At 38.6% G+C, this 27726-nt stretch overlaps 1 protein-coding gene across 4 annotated transcripts; it reads left to right on the forward strand.

Annotated features, from left to right (window-relative positions):
* Positions 1 to 2611: 2611 nt before the first annotated feature.
* LOC117326282 lies at positions 2612 to 27083 on the forward strand. 4 transcript variants are annotated; one of them, XM_033882957.1, is made up of 2 exons: positions 2612 to 3524; positions 25104 to 27083. In XM_033882957.1, the coding sequence occupies exons 1-2, from the start codon at positions 3301 to 3303 to the stop codon at positions 25606 to 25608; spliced, it is 729 nt and encodes a 242-aa protein (XP_033738848.1). In that variant the 5' UTR covers positions 2612 to 3300; the 3' UTR covers positions 25609 to 27083. The 4 variants fall into 4 exon arrangements, with proteins under 4 accessions (XP_033738848.1, XP_033738852.1, XP_033738851.1 ...); XM_033882961.1 differs by lacking the exon at positions 2612 to 3524 and adding an exon at positions 6204 to 6329; XM_033882960.1 differs by lacking the exon at positions 2612 to 3524 and adding an exon at positions 8898 to 9079.
* The last annotated feature ends 643 nt before the right edge of the window (positions 27084 to 27726 follow it).

The following is a 27726-nucleotide window of genomic DNA, read 5'->3' on the forward strand; positions in this document are numbered from 1 at the left end:
TCACCAGCGGTTTTATATTATAACCACCAGCATTAAAACTATGCCGTTTATCTTTTTTAAAGATATTTCTTGTTATACACTGATGTCTCAAGGACTCCCCCGGTCAAGCGTCCAGGCCAGTGGTCATTTTTAATTTTGGGAGAGCGTGAATGAGCATCTGGGATTGCCATTAATACACGTGTGCAACTAGAATTTTAGGTTGTTCGGGAGTATGTGGCTTTAATGTGCCGCCCCAATTGCATGATCGTAGGAGGCGACTAAATTTGGGATCTTGTCTTTTCTCCTCTTTCTGAAAAACTTTCTTCTTCCTAATGTCTTCCTTGACACTGCTCCATGTTTGGCCTTCAGCTGAGCGTTCGCCCCTTTGAGGAATGCTTTTTGGTCTGTCCCCTTGCTGGGACATACCATAGTCTTAAAAAATGAAGATGCTCCTCTGATAGACGCCCAAAAATTTAGGGTGGAGGACGACTAGTTCAGCCGTTGTCAGTATAATGTGACGACCGGGTGAGGTGTCCCACTGGATGTCTTCGGCAGTATGCTTCAGTGAGGTAGCACTATAAAGTCAAATACGAACATATGGCAGACTCCCAAAACAGGCATATACGCTACACGCATTATCGTGCACACAAGGGAGACCTTCCTTAAATGACGTATTGGTGTTGATAGGAAGTTACACAATACTTAACTAAACCTAACCGTTTTATCTATCTATCAACGTCACTGAGAATTTTAGCCAAGAGTATCCAAGAGTTATTATCCGGAAGCAAAGAGTATTACTTCAAAACTAAAAGTAAGACGAGTTGAACTAATTAACACATATGGTATGTTGAAAATTCAATTATATCCCCAAAAATAATCGAATTTGTGATTAACTGGTAATTGTTTTTTATTTCCCAGAGACAAGCCAATTAATTGCATTGCCTCATAATATTGACCTCTGCCCATTCTCTTTCCCACTTTAAACTTGAACGTGAAAACAATCCATACACAGATACTTGACCAGATTAAGTACAGTGTAATATGCCTGGTGGTTTTGTTTTCACCACCATGGTTCCGACTTTCAGATCATGACATTAATCTATTTAACTAAAATCTATATGACGGGTGTCGCTGATGAAATAGAAACGCTTATCTTTACGGAACACATGGTCGTCGTATCTTGTATTAAAGGTTCCTCCGTGTTTTGTCTTCGTTTCACTGATTCCTACCTTGGATTTGCCACTGTTAACCCATTATAGGGACCACAGAACCAAATCAAAAATAGATTGTGGGTTTTCCCCGTTTGGGCAGAAGATTTAATAGGAAGGTGAATGCATCGGGGCCTACTGATTGGATATTTAGGTGAGAGAAGTTTCCAAAGTTGTATGTGTGGGCTGGGCAATACATGTTGATGTAAAATAATTAGAAAAAAAGTTATATTTTTCCTAGCCTGTTTTTGTCAGGGGGAGTTAATTAAGTGTGTATTTTGTTGTAATTTTAGATGAATTTTTGGTGCTGAATTCAATACAAGATGGCGGCCCCCATATAAAAAAGTTCAATTTGGTAGAATTTTTAATCATTCTATTGACAGGTTTCTGAGATGACAATCTTCAAAATTATGGCTAGTGGACCAGTGTTGAAAACTCCATTGAAGCAGTACAGTGCACAGGGGCTTGGTACAGTGGTAAACGTTAACATTACCGTCTATGGGAAATCATTTGGTTCCGTGGTCCCTATATGTATGTGTAGAAAATGCAACATCAGGCTAATTTTTTTTTTTTTTTTTTTGTGTTCTCGACCTCTTTTTATCGATTTTGAGATAGAATTACGATTTTGTTGGCATATCGCTGTTTTATATCGTCTTAGAACGAGTAGCCATATTAACCTTTCTCTTCGCGGTAGATTGTCGGATTTTTAAGGTATATTAGACTGGTTGCCTGTTGTAGTTTTATTTCGAGCTAACGAAAAGCTCCATTATCTCGAGATAAAATAAGAACACAGTTTTGTCTTTGAAAACAAATTTTTAATCGACCATAGTACATGTAGTTATCATTTGCCCGTCTTCGTTGGTTACCAAATATTGTATACTTTTTGGTATTCATTTCAATGTGCTCTTTCGAGCCGATTATAAAAGTAGCTCATCAAAAGTTCATTTAAATTTCTGTTGTTGGTGTTGGTGTTGGTGTTGTTGCTGTTGTTGTTTTGTTTAAGTGTATTTTGGTTATGTAACCAGTTGATTGACTCTGAATAATGCTTAAATTGTGAAGTGAGATAAAAGCGATATCCGGCCGTTATGGAGTAAATAATATCCATTTGTGGAAAGTAATTAGAATTGAACATGTCTGGAATACTCATTTCCTACTTGATTTGCTTAATGAAAATTGACAAGGTGATCGCATGTTTCATTCCAAGCAGCTGGGCGGGAGACGGAATATGAATTGGTGTCCTTACTCTGCTGGTGTCCAATCCGCTCCGATATATCGACCAAGTAATTCACATCCACTGCAGCCATACGTCAAACCGCTTGTGTTAATATCTAGAGTGACTGGTTTAGGGTGTGGAGTTAGAGCAAACTTCAGAGGGATTACAGTATTAATGCTAAGTACGTATGCTTTAAATAACATTTGACTCTATTGTTTGGGTAAACAGACATTTTCGATTTGACTTATATTATGGTAAAGGTGTTGAAATTGATCTGTCATCTAAACCAGGCGTATGTCACTGTAGTGTTTTGGGTGACATCGACCGCCGGCGACGATAATTAAAACAGTATTCGTATTATTGTAACGAGAGGAAACACTTCGATCGGAATGGACATTTAACCACAGTGGGTACGAAATACAGGACGTCTATGACGTGTTGGACCTGAGGTCTAGATTAGACACAATACCATGTAGGAATATACAGATAGCACAGACTGTAAGTCATGTTGGACGAACGGACGGATGGATAAATAGTAATACCTTGTCCAAGGTTAAACTATTTATATAGACACATTTTTGTCTGTACGCCGTTTAAGACAAAATCACAATTCAGTGTAACATGTAACGTTGGAAACAACTTTTTTTTTATTTTTTTAGGGGAAGTCGATGTTGAAACTATTGATATTTGATCAAGTTCATGGATAAATGAATATCTTACACGGTTCATTGGTAAATGAATAACAGACAGCGTTCATGGATAGAGTTCATGGAAACGTAACTGTTAAGTGTTCGAAGAATATATAATGATGTTATTGGGGTGATCGCTCGTAAATCGTGGGCTCAAAAAATACGTGTAGCAGTTTACGTTGAAGGAAGTAGGTAGTTCAGTTGCCGTGCGATGGATCGGCTTCCTTCATTGCATACTAGGGGCGTCGTTAGGCGATCTGTGGAGAAGGAACATGTTTTTATCAGTCCAACCTTGCTGAATGAGCTGACAGAGGAGAACATGTTTGGGGTACAGTGTCTGGATATCAAGTTCTCTCCTCGAAGGTACAGACGGACTGGCGGGTACCTCCCCAAGATTATCCGGAAAAAGGTCACCCCGTTCGCCTTGTTCGAAAGGTTAGTCATCAACATTTATCTATATGTTATCAAATTTTGTTATTATAATATTTATTATTTTCAAAACTTCTGATATAACTGATATTCCTCCAAAGGAATTGCAAAAGACCACATTTGAGAATATCGAAAAGCCCATCAGAATAATAATGTTTTTTTTTTTTTGTTTTTTTTTTGTTAATAGACTCTATATATAATTTTATGTGGGAAAAAAAAATAAAACGATTATTATGGGATAGACTCTGGTCTTTGGAAAAACGACATGTGTTTTATAGATCTATAGAGTTGTCTTATCATTGTTTTATTTCTGAAACACAAATGGAAATAAATGAGAAATAGATTCTTATACTATAAAATGGGTTCCAGTTGCCTGGATTTGAAGATAGTTTGACAAGACAGAAATATTTTCTAATCACGAGGTTGCGTTTTCAATGACTTGTTTATTATGCAAATATACATTGCTTTTGGCTATAAAAACCAGAAAGTTACCCAAAAGACATGCTGTATTTTGAGATACGTTGGCAAGTTATATTGATAAAATTCTTAAATGGGTATTCCTTCGTTTGAATAAAATCTAGGTCGTCAAAATTAAAATTACTGGAAATTATGTTTATTCAAAGTAATTAAATCATAAGCTTTACATTACTAAGGCAGTATTACTCGCAAGATAAACAAAAGTTCTTCGAGTTTTAAGTCCTGAAAATTTATAATTCGACCAGAAGTATGACTAATTACCGCAAAGACATACGGTATTTGTATTCGATACGGCTTTTTCTTGCATATTTCTGCGTTAATTTCAATACATACATGAAGGCACAGATACTCATATAATCATAGTTCGGACATGTACATTTTGTATTTCATCAATAGAAACTGTGCATTTTCTGATGTCCGAACGAAAAAAATGCACCTTTAAATGATGTCATTTATATCAGTACACACTTGTTACTTATACACATCCATTAGACAATACGTGAAAAATAATTTAGGTCTAAAATGGCCTTCATGGTCAGGTAACAATTTCAAACTCTTGTTTGTAGTCGTGTTAAAAGATGATCAAATTTGAAATTGCAAAAATAGATTCATCCATTTCTATGCAGTGTTAAAAGGTGTTCAGATGAATAAAGTATTAACTTAGAATAATGCATTGTTTTTATGATAACAATGCCATCAGACTACTAATAGTATGCTAATCCCTCCGACATTTAATGGGGTATGATTAGTGTTTATCATTATAATAGTAGCAATTAGGTTGTCTTCAATGACTATCCAGTCGGGATACAGATGCTGTGTTGTAGGTGACATGACCACTGTATCTTGTTGGGAGCTCCATTGATTCACAAATCGTTATTTGAAAAAAAAATGCTCCAATTAAACCCACTATATATCCTATGAAAGTATACACTCTTCAATGTTTTTTGCTACCTCTGCTTAAACTGTTTTTGATGACTGCCTTCTCACAAGTTCTTTGAATTTGTTCGCACATTTGGATGACGTCATCTTGCAAATATCCTATGCCTAATTGATGATCATTTAAAAACCCTATCGTTTTCATAGCTCAACTCCATAATTGCTGTATTTTCATAGTTTCTAACGCATCTATTTTTTTACATATAAATATTGGACAATAGTCCCTTACTCAAAACGTGAAATTACAAATCTTTGACACAAAAAGCAAAATGTCGATATGTACTAAATGTCTTCTGATGGTTCCCATATTTCTATTCTCTTTTGAAGTAGCGTGCTTTTGATATTATTTCGTTACATTTTCTGCAATTTCTTTGAAGGACTCTACCGCCGAACCCCGAAATCGTAGTCATAGCATATTGAACTGTAACACTGTCATTACAGTTCCAGATTTTGCGTCTCGATATAATAGACCCCTGATTCTTCGTCACAGATTCATACTGCAGGTGTATACAGTGTGGGTCTCTTCACAGTGTTCACAAACATTTGAATGAATAATTCTTTTTTTTTTTTTTTTTTTTTGTCAAAAGTTTTTTTTAATTATCAACTTGCGTATTTCTATTGTGTTTTAATGCATTATATTCCCTATATTGTGCTGTATTAGATTGTTAAAATGCATTCACTGTATTGCGATCAGTTAATCGACTACATTTTAATTCAGTCGCTAATTAACTCATGTATGCATGAATATTTTAACACATGGAGTGTTTGTTCTTGAACTTAATCTCTCTGTATTTGTCCCCTCTCTATGGTACATTGTCGTAAAAATTACTTTCGTTTACTTTGTAATAAACGAAACACAATATCTATCAAAAATACCAATAATTCAACAATGATTAAGGAAATCTACCGCTCCTGTAAATAAACACTCCAATCTCAATATCAATTCAGAACATCAAATTACTTTATAAATTGGAAATACACTTATAAAATATTCGATTTTTAACAAATTGGCGAGTTATTCGTTCGGATTATAATACTCTATCGGCAATTGTGTCGATACTGGATTGTGAGAGGTTTGTTGTGTGGTCATTAACTACTTAATAGTATAGGCAGTGTTACCTTAATACCGCATTAAAACATGTTTAACTGTTTATTAATGAGAGCCAATACACAGAGAGCCGGTAATTCTATATCACGTGCACCCAATACACATTGTAAAATATGTAAATCGGTTAAGTAGATATAATATATATTGCATAAGTAACTCGATACTGTATATATGAATACATGCCTTATATTGATTGGACCCCTTCGTCTTAATTGACCAATTTATAGTTAGACGTTTTATGTGAAGATGAAAAAGAAGAAACGACGAAACGCTGGACGACGAAATTCCAGGTTTGGTTGATATCGTATATACATCATCTTATCGCCTCTCAGTGTTTAAATATCGCTTTCGCTCCTGTTTATAAATTCAATTGGTTTGTTCTGCCTCGTGCGTCCACCATTTTCATAGACCATACGTAGAATAGACTGCCACAACTGGTATTGCATTTTAAAAGCGCTAGCTTGTGATTAAAGCTTGGACGAGTTGACTTGTACATTATTGACCAATTTAATATACAAAATGTATGTAAGATCAAAACGTAGCCGAGAATGCTTGTCGATTTGATCACAATCTCGTACATCTCATTTGTTCATTGTAAAATAAGCATGACTGTTACATAGTATTCATGAGAGGCACCATAGGCACTTGTATCTGGTAATTAACACCAAAGTTGAAATTATCTTCGATATGTACTATGTACAGAAAGGTATTCAGCTTCCATTCGAGATCCACGGAAAATCGCTCAAACACCCTCGTAAATTTTTTTAGAAAATTCGGTATTTTTCATATTTTGTCGTATTTTGTACATTTATCAATTGATCATTCTCAACTAATGTTTAGGTGTCTGTTTTCATTGTTAAACCATAAGTCAAACTTAAATTTCATTTCCAGGAACAGAGATCACATTTTACAATAACATGCTTTGTCTATCGCCATGTTTCGCTAGGATTCTTTTGACATTTTGTGCTTATCAAATTCAAATTTAAAAGCACTGTTTTACCCTAACATTGCAAGTATTATTGCAATGATAATCTTTTTTATTGGCCAATACAGAATGACAGCCATATTTTTTTTACTATATTTTTAATTATCACTATTATTTTTTATTTTTTATTTTTTTTTTCAAAATTACTCAGTAGTCAAACACCGACAATTTGCTGTGTTCTTTATAACTCCAAAAAAACCTACAAATACAAGACAATACAATATATTTTCACCCTCGCATTCACATATACATTGTACTAAATAAAATGAAAACTCGCGCCGACCAAGGTTCCGGATCTCTGATAAATTCAGCGACGTATACTATGATATTACTAATTATAATTATATTGAATATGGTACGACGTGAATTAAGCTTACCAAACAATATAAAGTTTAAATATGATAAAATTATAAGATAATACCAAGGAGCGCATGCGCTGAAATTAATTTCATGACCTTAAATAGGTGGCCAAGAAGCGAATATACGCTTATAAAAGGCCGTTAACTGCTATCGCTATTGCTAATATTTAAGCAAGCTAGCGCACCATGATTGTTTGTCTGTGACACATGTGGCAGTTATACCAGTAGGTCTGCCGCATCTAGGCAGTTTATCGCTTATATTTACGTTCTATTAATGAATCGCAAAAATAAAAAAATATGAAAAAAATCTTCCAAAATTCAAATTTCCCGCTTTCTGCCTCAGGGCAACTTCAGTTATACTCTCATAGATGAAGCTGCTTTTGGTAGGGATTTACTAGTAATATATAAGGGCATTGCCACACCAAATGTAAATATACAAATGTACACAAGTTTAGGAATTCAAGTGCTGTTGAGGAAATAAGATACCATTGTGATGTTGTATTTGAATATCGCAGAGCACACATAACAACCAAGGGCTGAATGAGATAAACCAACATGTCAGCTAAGCTTATATGGTGATCACTTGAAATCTATTGAATCATTAATGGAGCTGTTTTGTCGATCAAATATTCATATATACATTTGTTGACTATTTTTACTAAGGTAAGTGGTTTGTTTTCATTTCTACTATATATACCAACGTTTCACAATTGCGCGAGAGGAGAACGGTAGCTGGAAGCATTGGTAGCATAATCTGACCAAAATCTTTGTTTTAGAATAAATGTTTTACATATGAAGAGCAGACGATAAGTGGCAGAAATGACAAAAGATCGTCCATAATTCAATAGAATATGTTTGTTAAGAGAATTTGATACACTGCGATGCATTATCAGACAAGATAGAATTGTTCAAGCTTAATATACTTTATTTGAAATGACGTCATCCTAACAGAATCCCGATAAATGTTTTGTGTAGACAGTTTGAAAAGACAACAAACGAAGCCATCGAGAACTATTATTGTCAGACTTTCATAGCTGTGCTGGACGATATGACACAATGCTGTGCAGAATAAGAACGAGAAACAGCCAACCAAATTCCTTTCTTTGCGCTCTGGACGTCAACAGTAATCTGATTGGGACAGTGTTGAAAACCGCAGAAGTACATAGAGACATTTGTGAAAAGGATCAAATAATGTAGATATTTTAGCTAAGATCTTTAAATTATCAAAGGTTCTTGAAACTTTGCCTAATCCAGCCCTCTACCCAGAATAGACGATGGAGTCGTGCGGATGTTGAGTTACAAGAACTCGTCTGAGAGTTTCCTATGCATATAAAGTGTGGTTATACGTACTTTAACGGCGATCTGGACTCTATAGAGTCCATACTTACTAGTCCAGGTAAGTTACACGTTAAAATCGATATCAGGTGTGGAGATTTCGGAAGGAGAATGCTTTGATTTATACATGAGAGTTTATACAAACTGTACATATATAGAGTAAGTGTTTGGTCGTAATGGCGCCTATTCCTCAAACCAATCTGGATACAGACAGACATTTTATTGGCCTTGTCTACGAATGACGGGAGTATATATTAAATTAGAATTATTGGCATGAGTGGAAGTCGAGGATGTCAAAATACGGACCATACAGAGCTAAACCATTCATCTTACCGAAGCCAAGAGTTTCCCGCAGAAACGGGTAAATTTTCAGTTTCCTTGTGTAGTTTTGATACATTTTACTCTTTTTGTATATTCCGTTTCATGTTTGTACTGTTATTTGTTTTGTATTGTAACAATGCGATTTTATTGATTGTGTGAAAGGCTAATTGAGTTGTGTTAATTGAACTTCCGGTGGCTGGATTTAATAATGTGTTCTCCGAACGGTAGTGGTACCATTGGTTGCAGCTCTGAAGAGTGTCTGATTTCCATACAATGATGTGTGACGTCACATTTTGTAAATTTATGTTTTTCGTATGAAACCTAAATACATACTTGATACTCCTGGGCTTATAGAACGTATGTGATGAAAACCTCTGGAATATCAAAGATGCACATTTGTCTGTTTTGCAAATTTGGTTGAGCTTGGCATACTCAAGACTTACCGAACAGGTTTCTTTTCCTATAACGACCAAATAACTACATCATAATTTATTTATTGTACGGGTATCAAATCTAACCATACTTGTGTGGGTATAGCTAGTCTGTATTTGGCACACTCTAGAGATTGTCAGCCGATATCATGACCAACAAAACAGCTAAATATTCAGGCTACTGGTGCTTTAAATTCCCCGGTATTGTGTGTTTTGGTCATTCACGCAGTTTCTTAACATAAATACGGATACATCATAAATTAATTAACACCATGCTCTAATTACGGATGTCAGCTTTATTATGTTATGATAGAAAGTGCGATAAGGACAAGACAAAGATAAATATGGGGGGGGGGGGGGGGGGGGGGGGAATATCTGGTGCAAGGGAGTTAAAAGGGGGCGTCCTTTTATAGAAATGATCATGGGGACCGTTCGTTCAGTATGCACGTGCGCACGGAAGAGACCGCAGGGTACACGCACAGGCGCTTGCATATAGAAAATATCACTTTCGATTTTTTTTTCATATGATACCGCTGTCATATGAAAAAAAAATCGAAAGTGATATTTTCTATATGCAAGCGCCTGTGGGTACACGTGGGTGTAAGGCATAAATAGGGCCGGATTATCACAATGAAGGAGAGGCTATCCGTGCCAAGTGTTAAACCGTTATTCGGTATCGATAGCCAATACACCTTTCCTACAGACGACACGCCATACAGTAACGGTGCCATGTCACACCACAATAGACTAATACTCACACAAAAGGGGGATTAATTTGATTGGTTTAATGACCGGTCACTAAATCAGTGAAACTGACCATAATTTGAATGGTTGGAAAATAATGTGTATATTTTGGGAATATATGAAAAACATGCATTAAATGCTTAAATGTGGGTCTTGGGTATCGTGGTCAAGAAATTCCCCATTGGGCGCCTCAATTGCAAAGAGTTGGAATCGAGTAGTGGTTCCCACAGATTGAGGTAAACTGTTTGAAGTATGTTATGATTGGGTTCTGGGTACCCCGGTATCCTACCTAGGGTATTTGCTATCCCTACACCCTACCCCGGATAGAGTTCCCAGGACTACATGTGAAGCAGAGATTTGGATTATCCTTGAAATGCTCCGACCTTCCAAGGTTTGGGTGGCAGTGCCCGGAACAAATGGGTAAGCAACATGGTATTGTCTTTCGCACACCTATATCACGAGAGCTAGGTGTTGATCAATATTAATGACCACACTTTCATCAAAGACGAGATATAATTCACAACGCATTCCCATAACGCTAGCTATTGTGTGCAAATGAAAACAGCAAGCGAACTTTATCAAATAAGGTCTCAATTGCGATTTCAGGATGGATTGTACAAAACCCATACAGTCCAGAGAATAACACCTTTTAATAGGAGCTAAATATTCTTTTATACATAAAGTTGCTTCGGGACAATTTGAAAAGCACAACATTTTCGCTGATATCTGAAATTCTAACCATTTTAATAGGTGTCAAAGACATCTCAGTGTTATTGCATGTCCCAGATTCTTGGCGTTTTAAGAAGCTTTGTTGAAATATCTGTGGTACTGCATATCCGAATTGCTTGGCATTGTACGAAGCTTTGTGGACATATCCGTGGTATTGCATGTCCAAATTTCTTGTCATTTTTGGAAATCTTATTGACATATCAGTTATATTGCAACAGGATACAACCACAATTTAATTAAATTTTATTTTATCCCGCTGATTATTCCCGATTAAGAGGGAATACCGGTATCAAACTGTTTCTCGCGAAAATTGCCACCGGAGGATGTCGTGAATTTGTGGAATTCCAAATAGAACTAGTCGTTATAGAAACATTTTGGGTATTTTATGTGAAATCGTCTTCTTAATTCTTGTATAATCCTACAAAATATAAAAGTGCCTTACGATACAAATATAGAAGTAAAATGTCAAAGCGTTATGATATATTCACATTGACAAAACGGCGTAAGAACATCTCGTAAGATTGAGCCATGCTTTCCCTTTCTAATGTAAAACTATATCGGACTGACACTCCATACCATACACAGCCTCTGGTTACTAAACGTGCGATTATCTTATCAATATAAATATACCTATTAGTGGTTTACCTGTAATCACTACCAATGCACCTGTATATTCAGTGTTTATTTTACCTGTATGGGGTACCACGAGAACATTCTCGGGCAAGCCCCAGACGGTACCATGGCATATACACTGAAGTGCCCCAGTACCCCACATTATATCGCGATGCTTCTGCTTCAGTAACGAAATATCAAAAGCTGTTTTGTACAGTTTAAATGTTTCTTAAGAAATTTGACACTTGGAGCTTGATATCGAACCGCATGTCGAGCTGAATGCTGACGTAGTTGTTATATATATATAACACCTTAATTTATAACTGTTACACACGTTAGCAGGCCTACTCTCTCACAAAACGTCGGCAGTGGTAGAAGGTCGAACTGCGGGGAAAGTTTGACAGGTATTTACATTTCTTGATTTTCTAAGATTTTGAAAGTTTAGAAATTTGGTAGGTTGATAAATGTATCAATTACCTTTTAAACTTACATTTTCTTTTGAAAGTATTTTGCTTTTTGCTTTGTGTTGTGTGTTGTGTAAGTAGAAAATTCATGAAGATCAGTCATGTGACCGACCTAAATTTTATCAATAGTGGCACACGGCATTGCCACCTTAGGGTTAGCATACCGGTAGGGTAACCAATTTAGGACCGATTTCTTGGATAAGAACTCTGTCTGTGGATGCTGGTTATAAGTCTCTCAATAAAAATTGCAAGATGTGGATTGAGCGAATCTCTAACTCAGGCGCTATGTAGATCCACACCCAAAGATAACACTTTTAAAGTTAAGCACAAAGCTTTGTCGAGTTGAACACTTTAAAACGTTATCCAAGTTATTCATATATGTCTACATCACAAAAAGTGTGATTGATTATGTTTCTCTCACATATTTTTCTCGTTAAATATCGTGACAAGTCATGCTGAGCCAAACACGTCACGCCATTATCGATGGTACATAAGATGTGCGACAAAACTGATGACGTTTACACAATTATATTTACCATTGTATGGCACTGCCACTATATAACCCTACCAATTCAGTTGCGAGTTCACCAGCCTATGAACTGCCAACAGGAAGTGATCTCTGCTACTGGTAAGCGCGGGAAATTTGAATTTGAAAATTTCAAAACAAAAATCGCATGACAAATAAAAAATCGCAGATGGTAAATATAAGAATTGAACGGCTTTCAGTTGGCATTCATATTGACTATGAATGCCAACTGAAAGCCGTTCAATGCTTAAGTGTTTCTGTAGCGCTGCTAACAAAGTGATGACGTTTACACAATTGTGCTACTGTAGCGCTGCTTACAAAGTGATGACGTTTACACAATTGTGCTACTGTAGCGCTGCTTACAAAGTGATGACGTTTAAACAATTGTGCTACTGTAGCGCTGCTTACAAAGTGATGACGTTTACACAATTGTGCTACTGTAGCGCTGCTTACAAAGTGATGACGTTTACACAATTGTGCTATTGTAGCGCTGCTTACAAAGTGATGACGTTTAAACAATTGTGCTACTGTAGCGCTGCTTACAAAGTGATGACGTTTACACAATTGTGATACGGTAGCGCTGCTTACAAAGTGATGACGTTTACACAATTGTGATACGGTAGCGCTGCTTACAAAGTGATGACGTGTGAGAGGATAGAACTTAATCTGTGGGTAAAAATAGTCTATGGGTAAGGACACTAGTCCATAAGAAACAAAGTTCAGGGTTTGTAATTACACGGAGCACGAGCCGGAAACATCATTCGGGTATTGGCTGACTGGCGATTGATTTTACGATTATTGATTTGAAACACAATCGTAAAGAATCCAGTGAAACATACTCAATTCTTTTTTATTATCTCGTCTAAGATTCCAGTGGAATCTACCAATAACAGTCTCAACGTTAAGCACGAGGTAATTTTGAATCTATACACAGGTTAAGTGTCTTCATGTCACCTGAGGTCAATTTCAGGTCAATTGCAGGTCAATATTTGTTCAGGTCATATTTGCCTGTATACAAGTAGATAAAGAAGACAACATTTTAGTCTTCAGATTTGAGAAAGCTATCAATACTCATCTTTAGAACGCTTAATGAACGGTTTTAACAAACTTCTGATTCTTTTAAAAAGCTGATGGTCAAGATTACATCAAACCAAGGTCAGGATACATCGGTACATGAAGTAACTGTAAAAATGTCTGTGATTTGTAGCCAAGATATTGACATTTTTTCGACCATTATTGCGTTTTCTCCATCGCCTCCCGGGTATGGCCACTTTAGGCCTTTATCATAACTGTTGATTTCTGAAAAGGTTAATTCATTTAAAGCTCAACTGTACCTAACTTTTAAATCGTATTGAAATGTGCTAACATCTTGTGCATCTTTGTTTTCAATCCCTTAATAAAAACATCCACCAGTTACCTTGTCACGAAGGCGATTATTGTGACTGTATACCTTGTCTGTACCGTTCATGGCTGTGTATACCGTCCGGATCTGTTATTGGTGGGATTGTATACCTTGTCTGTACCGTTCATGGCTGTGTATACCGTCCAGGTCTGTTATTGGTGTGACTGTATACCGTCCAGGTCTGTTATTGGTGTGACTGTATACCTTGTCTGTACCGTTCATGGCTGTGTATACCGTCCAGGTCTGTTATTGGTGTGACTGTATACCTTGTCTGTACCGTTCATGGCTGTGTATACCGTCCGGGTCTGTTATTGGTGGGATTGTATACCTTGTCTGTACCGTTCATGGCTGTGTATACCGTCCGGGTCTGTTATTGGTGTGACTGTATACCTTGTCTGTACCGTTCATGACTGTGTATACCGTCCAGGTCTGTTATTGGTGTGACTGTATACCGTCCAGGTCTGTTATTGGTGTGACTGTATACCTTGTCTGTACCGTTCATGGCTGTGTATACCGTCCGGGTCTGTTATTGGTGTGACTGTATACCGTCCGGGTCTGTTATTGGTGTGACTGTATACCTTGTCTGTACCGTTCATGACTGTGTATACCGTCCAGGTCTGTTATTGGTGTGACTGTATACCGTCCAGGTCTGTTATTGGTGTGACTGTATACCTTGTCTGTACCGTTCATGGCTGTGTATACCGTCCGGGTCTGTTATTGGTGTGACTGTATACCTTGTCTGTACCGTTCATGGCTGTGTATACCGTCCGGGTCTGTTATTGGTGTGACTGTATACCGTCCGGGTCTGTTATTGGTGTGACTGTATACCTTGTCTGTACCGTTCATGGCTGTGTATACCGTCCGGGTCTGTTATTGGTGTGACTGTATACCTTGTCTGTACCGTTCATGACTGTGTATACCGTCCAGGTCTGTTATTGGTGTGACTGTAAACCGTCCAGGTCTGTTATTGGTGTGACTGTATACCGTCCCGGTCTGTTATTGGTATGACTGTATACCTTGTCTGTACCGTTCATGGCTGTGTATACCGTCCGGGTCTGTTATTAGTGTGACCGTATACCGTCCGGGTCTGTTATTGGTGTGACTGTATACCTTGTCTGTACCGTTCATGGCTGTGTATACCGTCCGGGTCTGTTATTGGTGTGACTGTATACCGTCCGGGTCTGTTATTGGTGTGACTGTATACCGTCCGGTTCTGTTATTGGTGGGACTGTATACCTTGTCTGTACCGTTCATGGCTGTGTATACCGTCCGGGTCTGTTATTGGTGTGACTGTATACCGTCCGGGTCTGTTATTGGTGTGACTGTATATCTTGTCTGTACCGTTCATGGCTGTGTATACCGTCCGGGTCTGTTATTGGTGTGACTGACTACCTTGTCTGTACCGTCCATGGCCGTGTATACCGTCCGGTTCTGTTATTGGTGGGATTGTATACCTTGTCTGTACCGTTCATGACTGTGTATACCGTCCGGGTCTGTTATTGGTGTGACTGTATACCTTGTCTGTACCGTTCATGGCTGTGTATACTGTACCGTTCATGACTGTGTTTACTGTACCGTTCATGACTGTGTATACCGTCCAGGTCTGTTATTGGTGTGACTGTATACCTTGTCTGTACCGTTCATGGCTGTGTATACCGTCCGGGTCTGTTATTGGTGTGACTGTAAACCGTCCAGGTCTATTATTGGTGTGACTGTATACCTTGTCTGTGCCGTTCATGGCTGTGTATACCGTCCGGGTCTGTTATTGGTGTGACTGTATACCTTGTCTGTACCGTTCATGACTGTGTATACCGTCCATGACTGTGTATACCGTCCGGGTCTGTTATTGGTGTGACTGTATACCTTGTCTGTACCGTTCATGACTGTGTATACCGTCAGGGTCTGTTATTGGTGTGACTGTATACCTTGTCTGTACCGTTCATGACTGTGTATACCGTCCCGGTCTGTTACTGGTGTGACTGTATACCTTGTCTGTACCATTCATGACTGTGTATACCGTCCGGGTCTGTTATTGGTGTGACTGTATACCTTGTCTGTACCGTTCATGGCTGTGTATACCGTCCGGGTCTGTTATTGGTGTGACTGTATACCTTGTCTGTACCGTTCATGACTGTGTATACCGTCCGGGTCTGTTATTGGTGTGACTGTATACCGTCCAGGTCTGTTATTGGTGTGACTGTATACCTTGTCTGTACCGTTCATGGCTGTGTATACCGTCCAGGTCTGTTATTGGTGTGACTGTATACCTTGTCTGTACCGTTCATGGCTGTGTATACCGTCCGGGTCTGTTATTGGTGGGATTGTATACCTTGTCTGTACCGTTCATGGCTGTGTATACCGTCCGGGTCTGTTATTGGTGTGACTGTATACCTTGTCTGTACCGTTCATGACTGTGTATACCGTCCAGGTCTGTTATTGGTGTGACTGTATACCGTCCAGGTCTGTTATTGGTATGACTGTATACCTTGTCTGTACCGTTCATGGCTGTGTATACCGTCCAGGTCTGTTATTGGTGTGACTGTATACCGTCCGGGTCTGTTATTGGTGTGACTGTATACCTTGTCTGTACCGTTCATGACTGTGTATACCGTCCAGGTCTGTTATTGGTGTGACTGTATACCGTCCAGGTCTGTTATTGGTGGGATTGTATACCTTGTCTGTACCGTTCATGGCTGTGTATACCGTCCGGGTCTGTTATTGGTGTGACTGTATACCTTGTCTGTACCGTTCATGGCTGTGTATACCGTCCGGGTCTGTTATTGGTGTGACTGTATACCGTCCGGGTCTGTTATTGGTGTGACTGTATACCTTGTCTGTACCGTTCATGGCTGTGTATACCGTCCGGGTCTGTTATTGGTGTGACTGTATACCTTGTCTGTACCGTTCATGACTGTGTATACCGTCCAGGTCTGTTATTGGTGTGACTGTAAACCGTCCAGGTCTGTTATTGGTGTGACTGTATACCGTCCCGGTCTGTTATTGGTATGACTGTATACCTTGTCTGTACCGTTCATGGCTGTGTATACCGTCCGGGTCTGTTATTATTGTGACCGTATACCGTCCGGGTCTGTTATTGGTGTGACTGTATACCTTGTCTGTACCGTTCATGGCTGTGTATACCGTCCGGGTCTGTTATTGGTGTGACTGTATACCGTCCGGGTCTGTTATTGGTGTGACTGTATACCGTCCGGTTCTGTTATTGGTGGGACTGTATACCTTGTCTGTACCGTTCATGGCCGTGTATACCGTCCGGGTCTGTTATTAGTGTGACTGTATACCGTCCGGGTCTGTTATTGTTGTGACTGTATATCTTGTCTGTACCGTTCATGGCTGTGTATACCGTCCGGGTCTGTTATTGGTGTGACTGACTACCTTGTCTGTACCGTCCATGGCCGTGTATACCGTCCGGTTCTGTTATTGGTGGGATTGTATACCTTGTCTGTACCGTTCATGACTGTGTATACCGTCCGGGTCTGTTATTGGTGTGACTGTATACCTTGTCTGTACCGTTCATGGCTGTGTATACTGTACCGTTCATGACTGTGTTTACTGTACCGTTCATGACTGTGTATACCGTCCAGGTCTGTTATTGGTGTGACTGTATACCTTGTCTGTACCGTTCATGGCCGTGTATACCGTCAGGGTCTGTTATTGGTGTGACTGTAAACCGTCCAGGTCTATTATTGGTGTGACTGTATACCTTGTCTGTACTGTCATGGCTGTGTATACCGTCCGGGTCTGTTATTGGTATGACTGTATACCTTGTCTGTACCGTTCATGACTGTGTATACCGTCCGGGTCTGTTATTGGTATGACTGTATACCGTCCGGGTCTGTTATTGGTGTGACTGTATACCTTGTCTGTACCGTTCATGACTGTGTATACCGTCAGGGTCTGTTATTGGTGTGACTGTATACCTTGTCTGTACCGTTCATGACTGTGTATACCGTCCCGGTCTGTTACTGGTGTGACTGTATACCTTGTCTGTACCATTCATGACTGTGTATACCGTCCGGGTCTGTTATTGGTGTGACTGTATACCTTGTCTGTACCGTTCATGGCTGTGTATACCGTCCGGGTCTGTTATTGGTGTGACTGTATACCTTGTCTGTACCGTTCATGACTGTGTATACCGTCCGGGTCTGTTATTGGTGTGACTGTATACCTTGTCTGTACCGTTCATGGCTGTGTATACCGTCCAGGTCTGTTATTAGTGGGACTGTATACCTTGTCTTTGTCGGCCCTGGCTGTGTATAAGACGGAATTCACCCAAGATTGTCTGAGACTGTTTGATAACCCGTGTCATAGTTATTCCTAACCATACACCTTGGTTTTTACATCAAATGAGTTCAAGTACAGGGTATATTTACTCTCCACAAACACTTCTTGAAATATTTGTGTTAGTTTATCCCTGTTTCCTTATTTTTCTGTACCTGTATGAACTCCCGAGAAATAGCTCTCGTGCATTTAATTAAGGCATCTCGAGCATGTTTATGTTGCAATTTATTAAGTGTCGTTTAGTGCGAAACACAAAACTGACAATATTGCCGAACGTTAATGGTCACGTAAAAAGGTCAGTTCCCTGGGGTACTCGGGATTCGATAATTTACCTTCAATAGTTATAACCTTACCTGATGACAGTGGACTATAGATCAACGATCAATTAATTTCTCATTAAATATCATGGTCGGTCGTGTGTGTGGAAACAGCACTGTTTGTTCTGCAATGAGCTTAACGGCGGACATCGATAGCCGTGTTATTATTCTGAAATCTAAAATGGTCAATATTCAATAACAGCAAAGTACTTGTGATATCTGGAGACGACTGGTTTACGTCAGATAATTTTATAGGGACAGAGGAAGGGATGCCAATGTATCTCTGGCTTCCGGTTTCCGGTCGAAATATTTAAATGAATGCGAATTGTTTGATAGCGCACGGACGGACGGGGCTAGTTACCGTTTTCAATCAAACAAAACAAATATGAGCCAGTGTTTAGTTTAATGTATTTGGAGTCAATACACCACAACTGCAAACAATAAGCATATTGTATAACTGAAATGTTTGGACAATTGCTACGCTGCATTTGTCATTAAGTCAAAATAAATATCATATTGTATACGATTTTTATTAATGTGTCTATTTTTAGAAGTGAAGCACAGGTAGCTATCTGAAAACACTAGTATGGTCCATACATGTATACGCTATGGATTTACTTGATATGAGGATTACGAAACTAGCATTTCTAAAACGTTTGCAGATTGTGCGTCGTGTTGGAAAACGTGTCAACATATTTATTTATTACGTAGCCACTTCTGACTCCAAATATGGTTGAGAATTATTTAGAACATTTCTCAATGTAAACACTTCTGACACCAAACTTGGTGCCTGAATAATTCGGAACATTTATCAAGTTAAAACCCTAGAAAAAAACCGCTTCCATCGTTCTAGATATGTGCCTATGTGCCCTCCTCAATCACCCCAACCTCAACAATCACCCACCCCCACCATCACCAATCACCTACCCCCACCCTCAACAATCACCTACCCCCACCCTCAACAATCACCCACCCCCACCCTCAACAATCACCCACCCCCACCCTCACCAATCACCCTACCCCACCCTCACCAATCACCCACCCCAACCCTCACCAATCACCCACCCCCACCGTCACTAATCACCCACCCCCACCAATCACCCACCCCCACCCTCACCAATCACCCACCTCCACCAATCACCCACCCCCACCGTCACCAATCACCCACCCCCACCAATCACCCACCCCCACCCTCACCAATCACCCACCCCCACCAATCACCCACCCACACCCTCACAAACCCACAGGATGTGTTTCCCCTCTACCCACCGGAAATACATGCATCTTGGGAATATTGATCGTGAATTTCACTATTGTCAACATTTCGTTAATATTTTTTTCAATTTTAAGCTAAGAAACATTTTAGCACATCACGAACAGTTTGTGTTCCCTTACAAACAGGATTTGTGTCTGATCAAACCCATACATGTATTTACTGTGGACATATTTCTCCACTTTGATCAAAGTAAACTTGTCGAAAAGTAGGGCGTTGAAGGGCCAATTCTTGTTATAGATCTTCTCAACATACATGTGCCTTATCAGTCACAAGAAAAAACAATCTAAGCGTATTTTTAAACAACTTTATCCGTGCGTGTAAGCACACCTGTTGAAAGGTTCGTTAATTATTCTTAATCAGCGTTAATTATTCACAGTTTATCAAGCAGAAGTTTTTTTGTGTCGAGGTAAATATTAGCTTACACGTTTTGTAGAACATGCATACCGATGTCATTGAAACACAGGAAAGAACAATTAAATATTAATCATTCGGAAAACCTTGGCACCGGTGGAGGCCATATTGTATTTGGATCCATATATAACCATAGTCAAATCGAAATAGGAAACTATTTTTGGAATATGATTCAAAACAATAATGTATTATTCCATGCAGTAATGTGATATACCTCAAACTCCGTGGATTAATTTCCTTGACGTAATACGTTCACATAAGTATCCGTTCGGAACATATCATGAGTTTAGATTACCTACCGTAAGAGAAAACGCCATTTTTTATTTTTTTTTTTATTTTTTATTTTTTGAGCGATTTTTAAAACAAAGATAATTTGATTATTGGTGTAAAGAAATACAGACTAGTTACGATATTGATATCTTGTAAACCCCGTCATGCACGAGATGTATCAGACGTGTACACCATATGTCTTAATTTATGGAGAAAGAACAATAGGGCAAACTAAAAGGTATGTCACGTGACTCTTTATAATCGGTGTCTACAGCCACGACAACAACACAGATTTCGAAATAATTAATGAGTTTTTGTGATTGATATAACGATTATCATGTTTCCGGCTATTGCAGTATTCATATCTACAGATTATGGATGTTATGATTTACCGAATGGTATAAAGTATTCAACCGACGGTCAGATTATTAATACAATTGCTATATATATCCACTTAAGTAAAATATTCAGTGTTTTTATGTGAAAGGGCATCGATTGTCTTGGATTATGTGTATTGACCGCATCACCTAAAATCCCTGGAGGCTGGACCGACACGTGTATCTATAGCGTGTGGATATCCTATGGGACGAATACATTACGGACGTATTCCCTTGGGTAGGGTATCTGACGGACTAATTCCCCGGGGTCGGGTATATCGGAGGGGGGATATCCTCAATCAACACATCTAATAACACTAGTTAAATGATCTGGCCGTGATTTATGTGTCAGGCCGAAACATTATATACAGGTATCGATAACGTAAATATATATAACCTCAATTCAATACACTTTATGGGACCTAATTCCGCGAGTATCAAGTTCACATTGCCACGCGAGACAGAACAGGACTACTGCATTTGTTCTATCAAAATACCTGTGTTACTTCGTACGCTTTGTAGTGGGCCCGGCAATAATGCACAATTAGCTTGTGATATTTATAGTATATATCTATAGACATTTGAAGTTTGTTATCGAATGCCCCCGAGAGACAAAACTTCATATGTATACTAGATTAAAGGTGCTTCATGATTTGTTCTATTGATACAGTCGCGAACAAAAGCCATTTTAGCAATGTTTATTGTGGCAGTTACTCAAAGAGCAAATCTCTACCAGTGACACCCCTGGCGGAGTCGGTAACAAGTAGCTCGGATGTCCGGGCGCCTCTTCTTTCCGGAGGGAGTTGTCCCTACGTCTGCCCCAGCGCTGTGAAATGACTGTTGTATATTCATGGCATTGCTTTACCTGTACCGGTGAATGAAAACTGATAAAGTGACTTTATGGAATCAAGTAGGGGGATTAGTGGTAATTGACGTGCACAGGTGTCGACGGAATAGAAAATTTAAAGTCAGTGTGACCCAAGATAGACATATTTAGATATATAATACAATTTCTTTAGTGGAAGATAAATCTTGGTCGTATAGTTGAAAATTTAAGTTTTCTGTAGGAGCACGAAACTATCGGGTGATGAATGGAAAAATGTGTTGAAATCAAGATTTGACATCGAGCTTCAGTTGCCCTAGCTACCTGCTTGTCGACTTAGCACCTTATAGAGTTCTTGAAGTAGTTTTAACGGATTTAAACATATTCAATGAGTGAAAAATTTCCTCTGTGTGGCCGGGGAAGCTATCTCCTCAATCAAGACTTCTTCTGAGCTAATAATGGTACATGCCGTGATTGATTGCTCTAGTAGAAATCTATGACAGCTTCTTATCGAACTTTGGATCCCTTCTTAGAAGGAATTAGTCTCCAGAAAGGCCGTTGTGTTAAACGTTTGTGTAGGATACCGAGGAATTGCGAGGAGTCGTTACACATTTCATAACGAATTGCTGATTGGTGGAGTCCGAGTTTGGACAAACCAGTGCGGACTGTCCCTTGGAGTATGTTTCAGTGATGACGAAGTACACAAAACGATCGCAGTATTATTTATTGTTAATATAGAGAACTTTATTAATATTGTGATTGGATTTTGTATGGAGTTCATTGACCTTGTGCGAGGTTGACGTTTTACAAAATATGTTTCTTTGGATATTGATACCATCAACGATTTTCCGCCCTTTATAAATTTGCCCGCGAAGGTGTCGTCTGCTAGTGATATTATACCGGCAGATGGCGTCTATATACAGGAGGCGTACCAGTAGCGGCTTCTGTCTGTTGTCCGCGAGGCTGGCAGTTGTAGACAAAGATTCGTCCTCCAAAAGGTCAGTAGTAAGACGTATCGCTATGTCTGTCTGTCGTCCGGAACCATATTCTTAATTGATAATGGCCTGACTCTGAATCGCCTGTCACCTGCCCCAATGCCTTGTAGCAAACTCGTCTTACAGACTGCTGATGATATTTTTAGATATACAATTATTGATATTCAGTTTTATTCTGTATTTTGTATTGATTGTCCATTAACTTACATCAAGTAAGGAGCTGGAGATTTTAACTTTCTTCATAGATCAATTTGTGCTGTAATTGTGTGTTTAGCAAGGCGAAAATTCTAATTCTAGTGATGCTCTCTCTCTCTCTCTCTCTCTCTCTCTGAAATAAAAATTGAATGCTTTGGAATACAAGCATACATAGTAGCTACGTCACTTGTAGGGGCAATGCTACCCCATGACCATATCAAAGAACATTAACCTCTGTTTTGAATTCGGTAATACCAATTACGTCGAGCAAAACTACAGAGTGTCACTCTCTTGAAATGATGACGATACCTTAATTATTATAAAAATGGACTAGACTATTTAATGAACATGTATTGGAATATATTAGTATATCTTCTCACAATACTAGTAGGTCTACCGGGGCTATAAGGTAGATGTGTTGTTTTGTTTGTGTATAAAAGATTTTTTGGATTTCAATCTGTAATATTACCTTTTTATCTTTTACCTCAAACAATAGCTTGATCAGTTGGTTACCCGCGCGAGGTTAACTTCGGACACTATCGTGTCGGACCAGTAAATAATGTTTGATCTCGCCATTCGGTAGTATTCGCCCTATCTAAATCTGTTCAATCACACGTAACAAACCAACACCTTGTGATCAACAACTATTGTCTAATTTTAGAATGCTGTCGAGTAATGACGTAGTAATGGAGATAAAATCACGAGGATTAAACACATACCTATCAATATTGATAGCTATTTCTGATTCCTAAGTGTACATCACCACAGTACACAGATATATATACCGTCCAGTCCAATAATTGGTACGACATTTGAGTTGCATTCTGATGCACGTCGTGAATATTAACGGCTAATTTCAATCGGGTAGCTGATCATAGATCTTATATCCCCATTGCATGCTTGTTCCAAATTTGTATTCCAATTTTATCGTGATATTTAAGTTTTTGTAATAACCACACGGATCTCTATATTAGACTCATTTTACATTGACGTTGGCCTTGGTATTGACTTTGGCCTTGACCTTGGTATTGACCTTCGCCTTGACTTTACTGCAGTGATAAATCCACTTAAGGGCCCCGATTCCTGTACTCGCAAAATTTTGATGAGACTCACAGAATTTCTGAAAAAGCTTAAGAACATTGTGGAACTCGTTGTTTTTAGCAATACAACTGAGAAGGACTCGTGAAAATGAATTGTAGATTGAACACTGTGACCTTGACCTTGACCTACGATTAGCCTTATTCAAGCTACAGCTAGAATTTGCCACTGATTTGGGAAATTTTTGTTAGAAGTTTGGGTATCTGTCGGTTGACCACCGCCCAAGGAATCCTTAACACTATACAACCACACTCGTACTCTGTGTTTTCTTCCGACCACTCTGTATTACTCAGACGATTAAAGGATAGATGACAGCCACAGGACAGATATACGCGACAATAACCTACTTATAAACAGCATTGTGAATACATGATAGGTTTATTTAACTGGTAATAAGTAATACTAGTGCCATTTGTATTTCTCATAAAATCATAAACTGTGATGTCAACAAACCAGCAGATTAAAAGGCAAATGAAATTCGTTTTGAAGAAATACTTAATTTACATAAATATTCTTTCGTGGAATTTTAATTGCTATTAACGGATGCAGAAAACTCCTTACTTTGCGATGACGTGTCATTATCTGTGTAAACAACAGACATTAATATACCTCGATTGTGATTATGCTTTAAGGTTTTGTGACAATAATGGAACAATACAGAGGTACAGTTTGTGTGAAATATTAACAGCTTACCTGTGTAAGTTCATTTAAATTCAACCATTGACTCTGACATTTCAGTATCAATAAATCAGTTTTGTATCGTGAGCAAACAAGACGTGCTTTGTCAACCCGTCAGAATCAAATGACAAAACTTATTGGTACTCCAAACGTTTAAAACACACACTTGTGGGAAATACCAGCTCCAAAGACATAGATTAGCGCGAACTGTCTGTCTGTATGTCCTCCCGTGCAAGGTTCTCGCAACACGTCCTTGTCACCAACGCATGCATATCTGCGCACTCTTCCGACGCAGTGATATGTGACGTCACACTTAAAATGCAGTTCCCAGCGTACAGGTCTTTTTTGTGAAATAACCATATACGATGTGGCCATTTATGCGGTAATTGTAAATTATAATATTGTTTTGTGTTGCAGGGCGATGGATTGTACCACGCCGGACGGTCTTGACTTCCCGGACGACGCCATAGACAAGGTTGCTAGGGCCAACTCCGTCAGGCTAGAATCAAATGGCATTCTACCGGAAGTGCGCGCTTCGCCGTGCCCTATGCATAGTAAATACGATAAGAAAACTGATCTTATGTACATGTCGAATCACCATGGAGGTTCAGCTCCTCAATATGTGAAAAAGAACGGGAAAGTGCGCAGAATGGTTTCCAACTCATCACTAGACAATGATTTCAGTGCTAACAAAGAAACGAAAGAGGACTTGGCAGTAGTTGGCAGAATGCCAAGTAAAACTTCACTTCCTGGAAATATGCCTTCCAAAGAATTTGTGATGACATGGCTTATGTATGGGTCGGAACCCGGAAGTGGAAATCATTTTCCCGAACTTGTTAAAAGTGACAGTTCCGCAAAGAAATCTCGAGGCAAACCCGCTCTCAGAAAGGGATCGACAAAGGACCTTACTTTTGGCGAATGATAGACTCATTGTGGATAATAAGTGAAAAATAGTTACACGATTGTGACGAAATAGACACTCGAAGTAGAGGGAAACCTGTGAAGTGTGTCCTCAATTTGTGTCAAATTTACAATTTAAAAAGTGTATGGATTAATGTGTAACCATTTCCCGGATATCGGATTTTTTTTTTTTTTTTTTTTTTTTGTAACTAGGATGATTGTCTAAACATTTACATGAGAAACGTCTTCAATATGAAAAATTACATCTACAAAACAAAGGAATTCGGCCTTGTTCTCAACGCTCACCAGACACCTTATATTTAATGTTCCGATGACCAGTCATTCAACGGGCACATTTTGTGGCGTGCCAAAAGTCTTTCACGTTACGTTTATGTACGTTTTCAATAGGATTCTGTGATGACTTAAGTTTTTTTAACGAATTTTCACGTCTTCGCTTGAAAATGATGTAATATGCTGTAACAAAATAGCTGACAGGTTCCTACTTGGTTCATCATTATTATTTGTTGTGTTGAAAAGATAAACAATTTCATTTCTCTCCATAAAAAGGTATGGTCGGTAACATTCTTATTGGCGATGATGTTGTATTTTGCCGTAAAACTTCTTTGGCAATCTATTGGTAGTGATATTAAGTTACCCATAATTCCCTTGTGGTTAAAAATAATAAACAACGACGATGTCATTGAAATTTATTTTGAGAAGTGAACTAAAATAATGTTCAAAGATGAAATAATTTGCTCTTAACTGTAATCTAGATCAAAATGATTACGTGCCTGTCCTCATTTGTCTACCCTCATTTGTCTTCTGATTTGCCAAACCTCATTTTCTAACCCCATAAAGCTTTCCTCTCTCTTTTCAGATTTGACAAACCCCATTTTTAACAACTACTTCCGGAATTAGAAACCCTCATTTTTTTACAATCACATTAGGATTTGATAAACCTCATCTTCTTTCCCGTGTCTTTCATTCGAATTTATCTAACCTTGTTCATCTTCCCTCATATGTATACTCTCCATTTTCTATCCTTATTTGTCTAGTTTCATTTTCTGTCTATTATCGTTTCATAAGAACATTTACATAAGTGAATTTAACAATCCATAAATGAGCGGAATTATGGGTAATCCATAAATGTCGTTTCTGATAACCAGTAGATATGGACAGCCTGGGGAGCTTGGTATATACAGACCAGGGGCGTTTGTTATTTCAATATTATTGAATTTCGTTGAATTATTCTCCTTCAAACACACGAAATTTTAAGATTGAAAAAAACCCCACTAATATGCAAATCGTGTTTCCCGGTCGGTACGTAACACTGGACAGGGTTTCGACATTGTAATTCCTCTAACAACAAAATGTTCCGTCTAGAAGCAGACCGATAGACTTCTTTTCAGAGCTACATGTCAAGGGAAAACAGAACGAATATTGTTCACAAATTGAATGTTTTAATTATTTGTGAATAAAAACTTAACAGTTTTCATATATTATATCATTATTACTCTCCTCTCACTTTCGTCAATTCTGACTACTGGAGTAGGTTGCTGAGCAGGACCGTTCAGTAATCCAAGTTCAGGGATTCTTGTTGCTGAGGAGCATTGCACTATGGTTATCAGGCATTGCTAGTGTGACATTGACATAAGACATCACTTGGTTATCTCGACAGAGGAAGGCATTGCTAGTGTGACATTGACATAAGACATCACTATGGTTATCTCGACAAAGGAAAGTGTTTCTAGTGTAATATTAGATATCACTATGTTTATCTCGATAGATGACGATATTGCTCGTGTGACATTGACATAAGACATCACTATGGTTATCTCGACAGAGGAAGAAATTGCTAGTGTGACATTGACATAATACATCACTATGGTTATCTCGACAGAGGAAAGTGTTTCTAGTGTAATATTAGATATCACTATGGTTATCTCGACAGAGGAAAGTGTTTCTAGTGTAATATTAGATATTAATATGTTTATCTCGACAGAGGAAGATATTGCTAGTGTGACATTGACATAAGACATCACTATGGTTATCTCGATAGAGAAAAGTGTTTCTAGTGTAATATTAGATATCACTATGGTTATCTCGACAAAGGAAGGTATAACTGGTGTAATATAAGACA

The sequence above is a fragment of the Pecten maximus genome, chromosome 4 (assembly GCF_902652985.1).
Source record: "Pecten maximus chromosome 4, xPecMax1.1, whole genome shotgun sequence".
Lineage (NCBI taxonomy): Eukaryota > Metazoa > Mollusca > Bivalvia > Pectinida > Pectinidae > Pecten > Pecten maximus.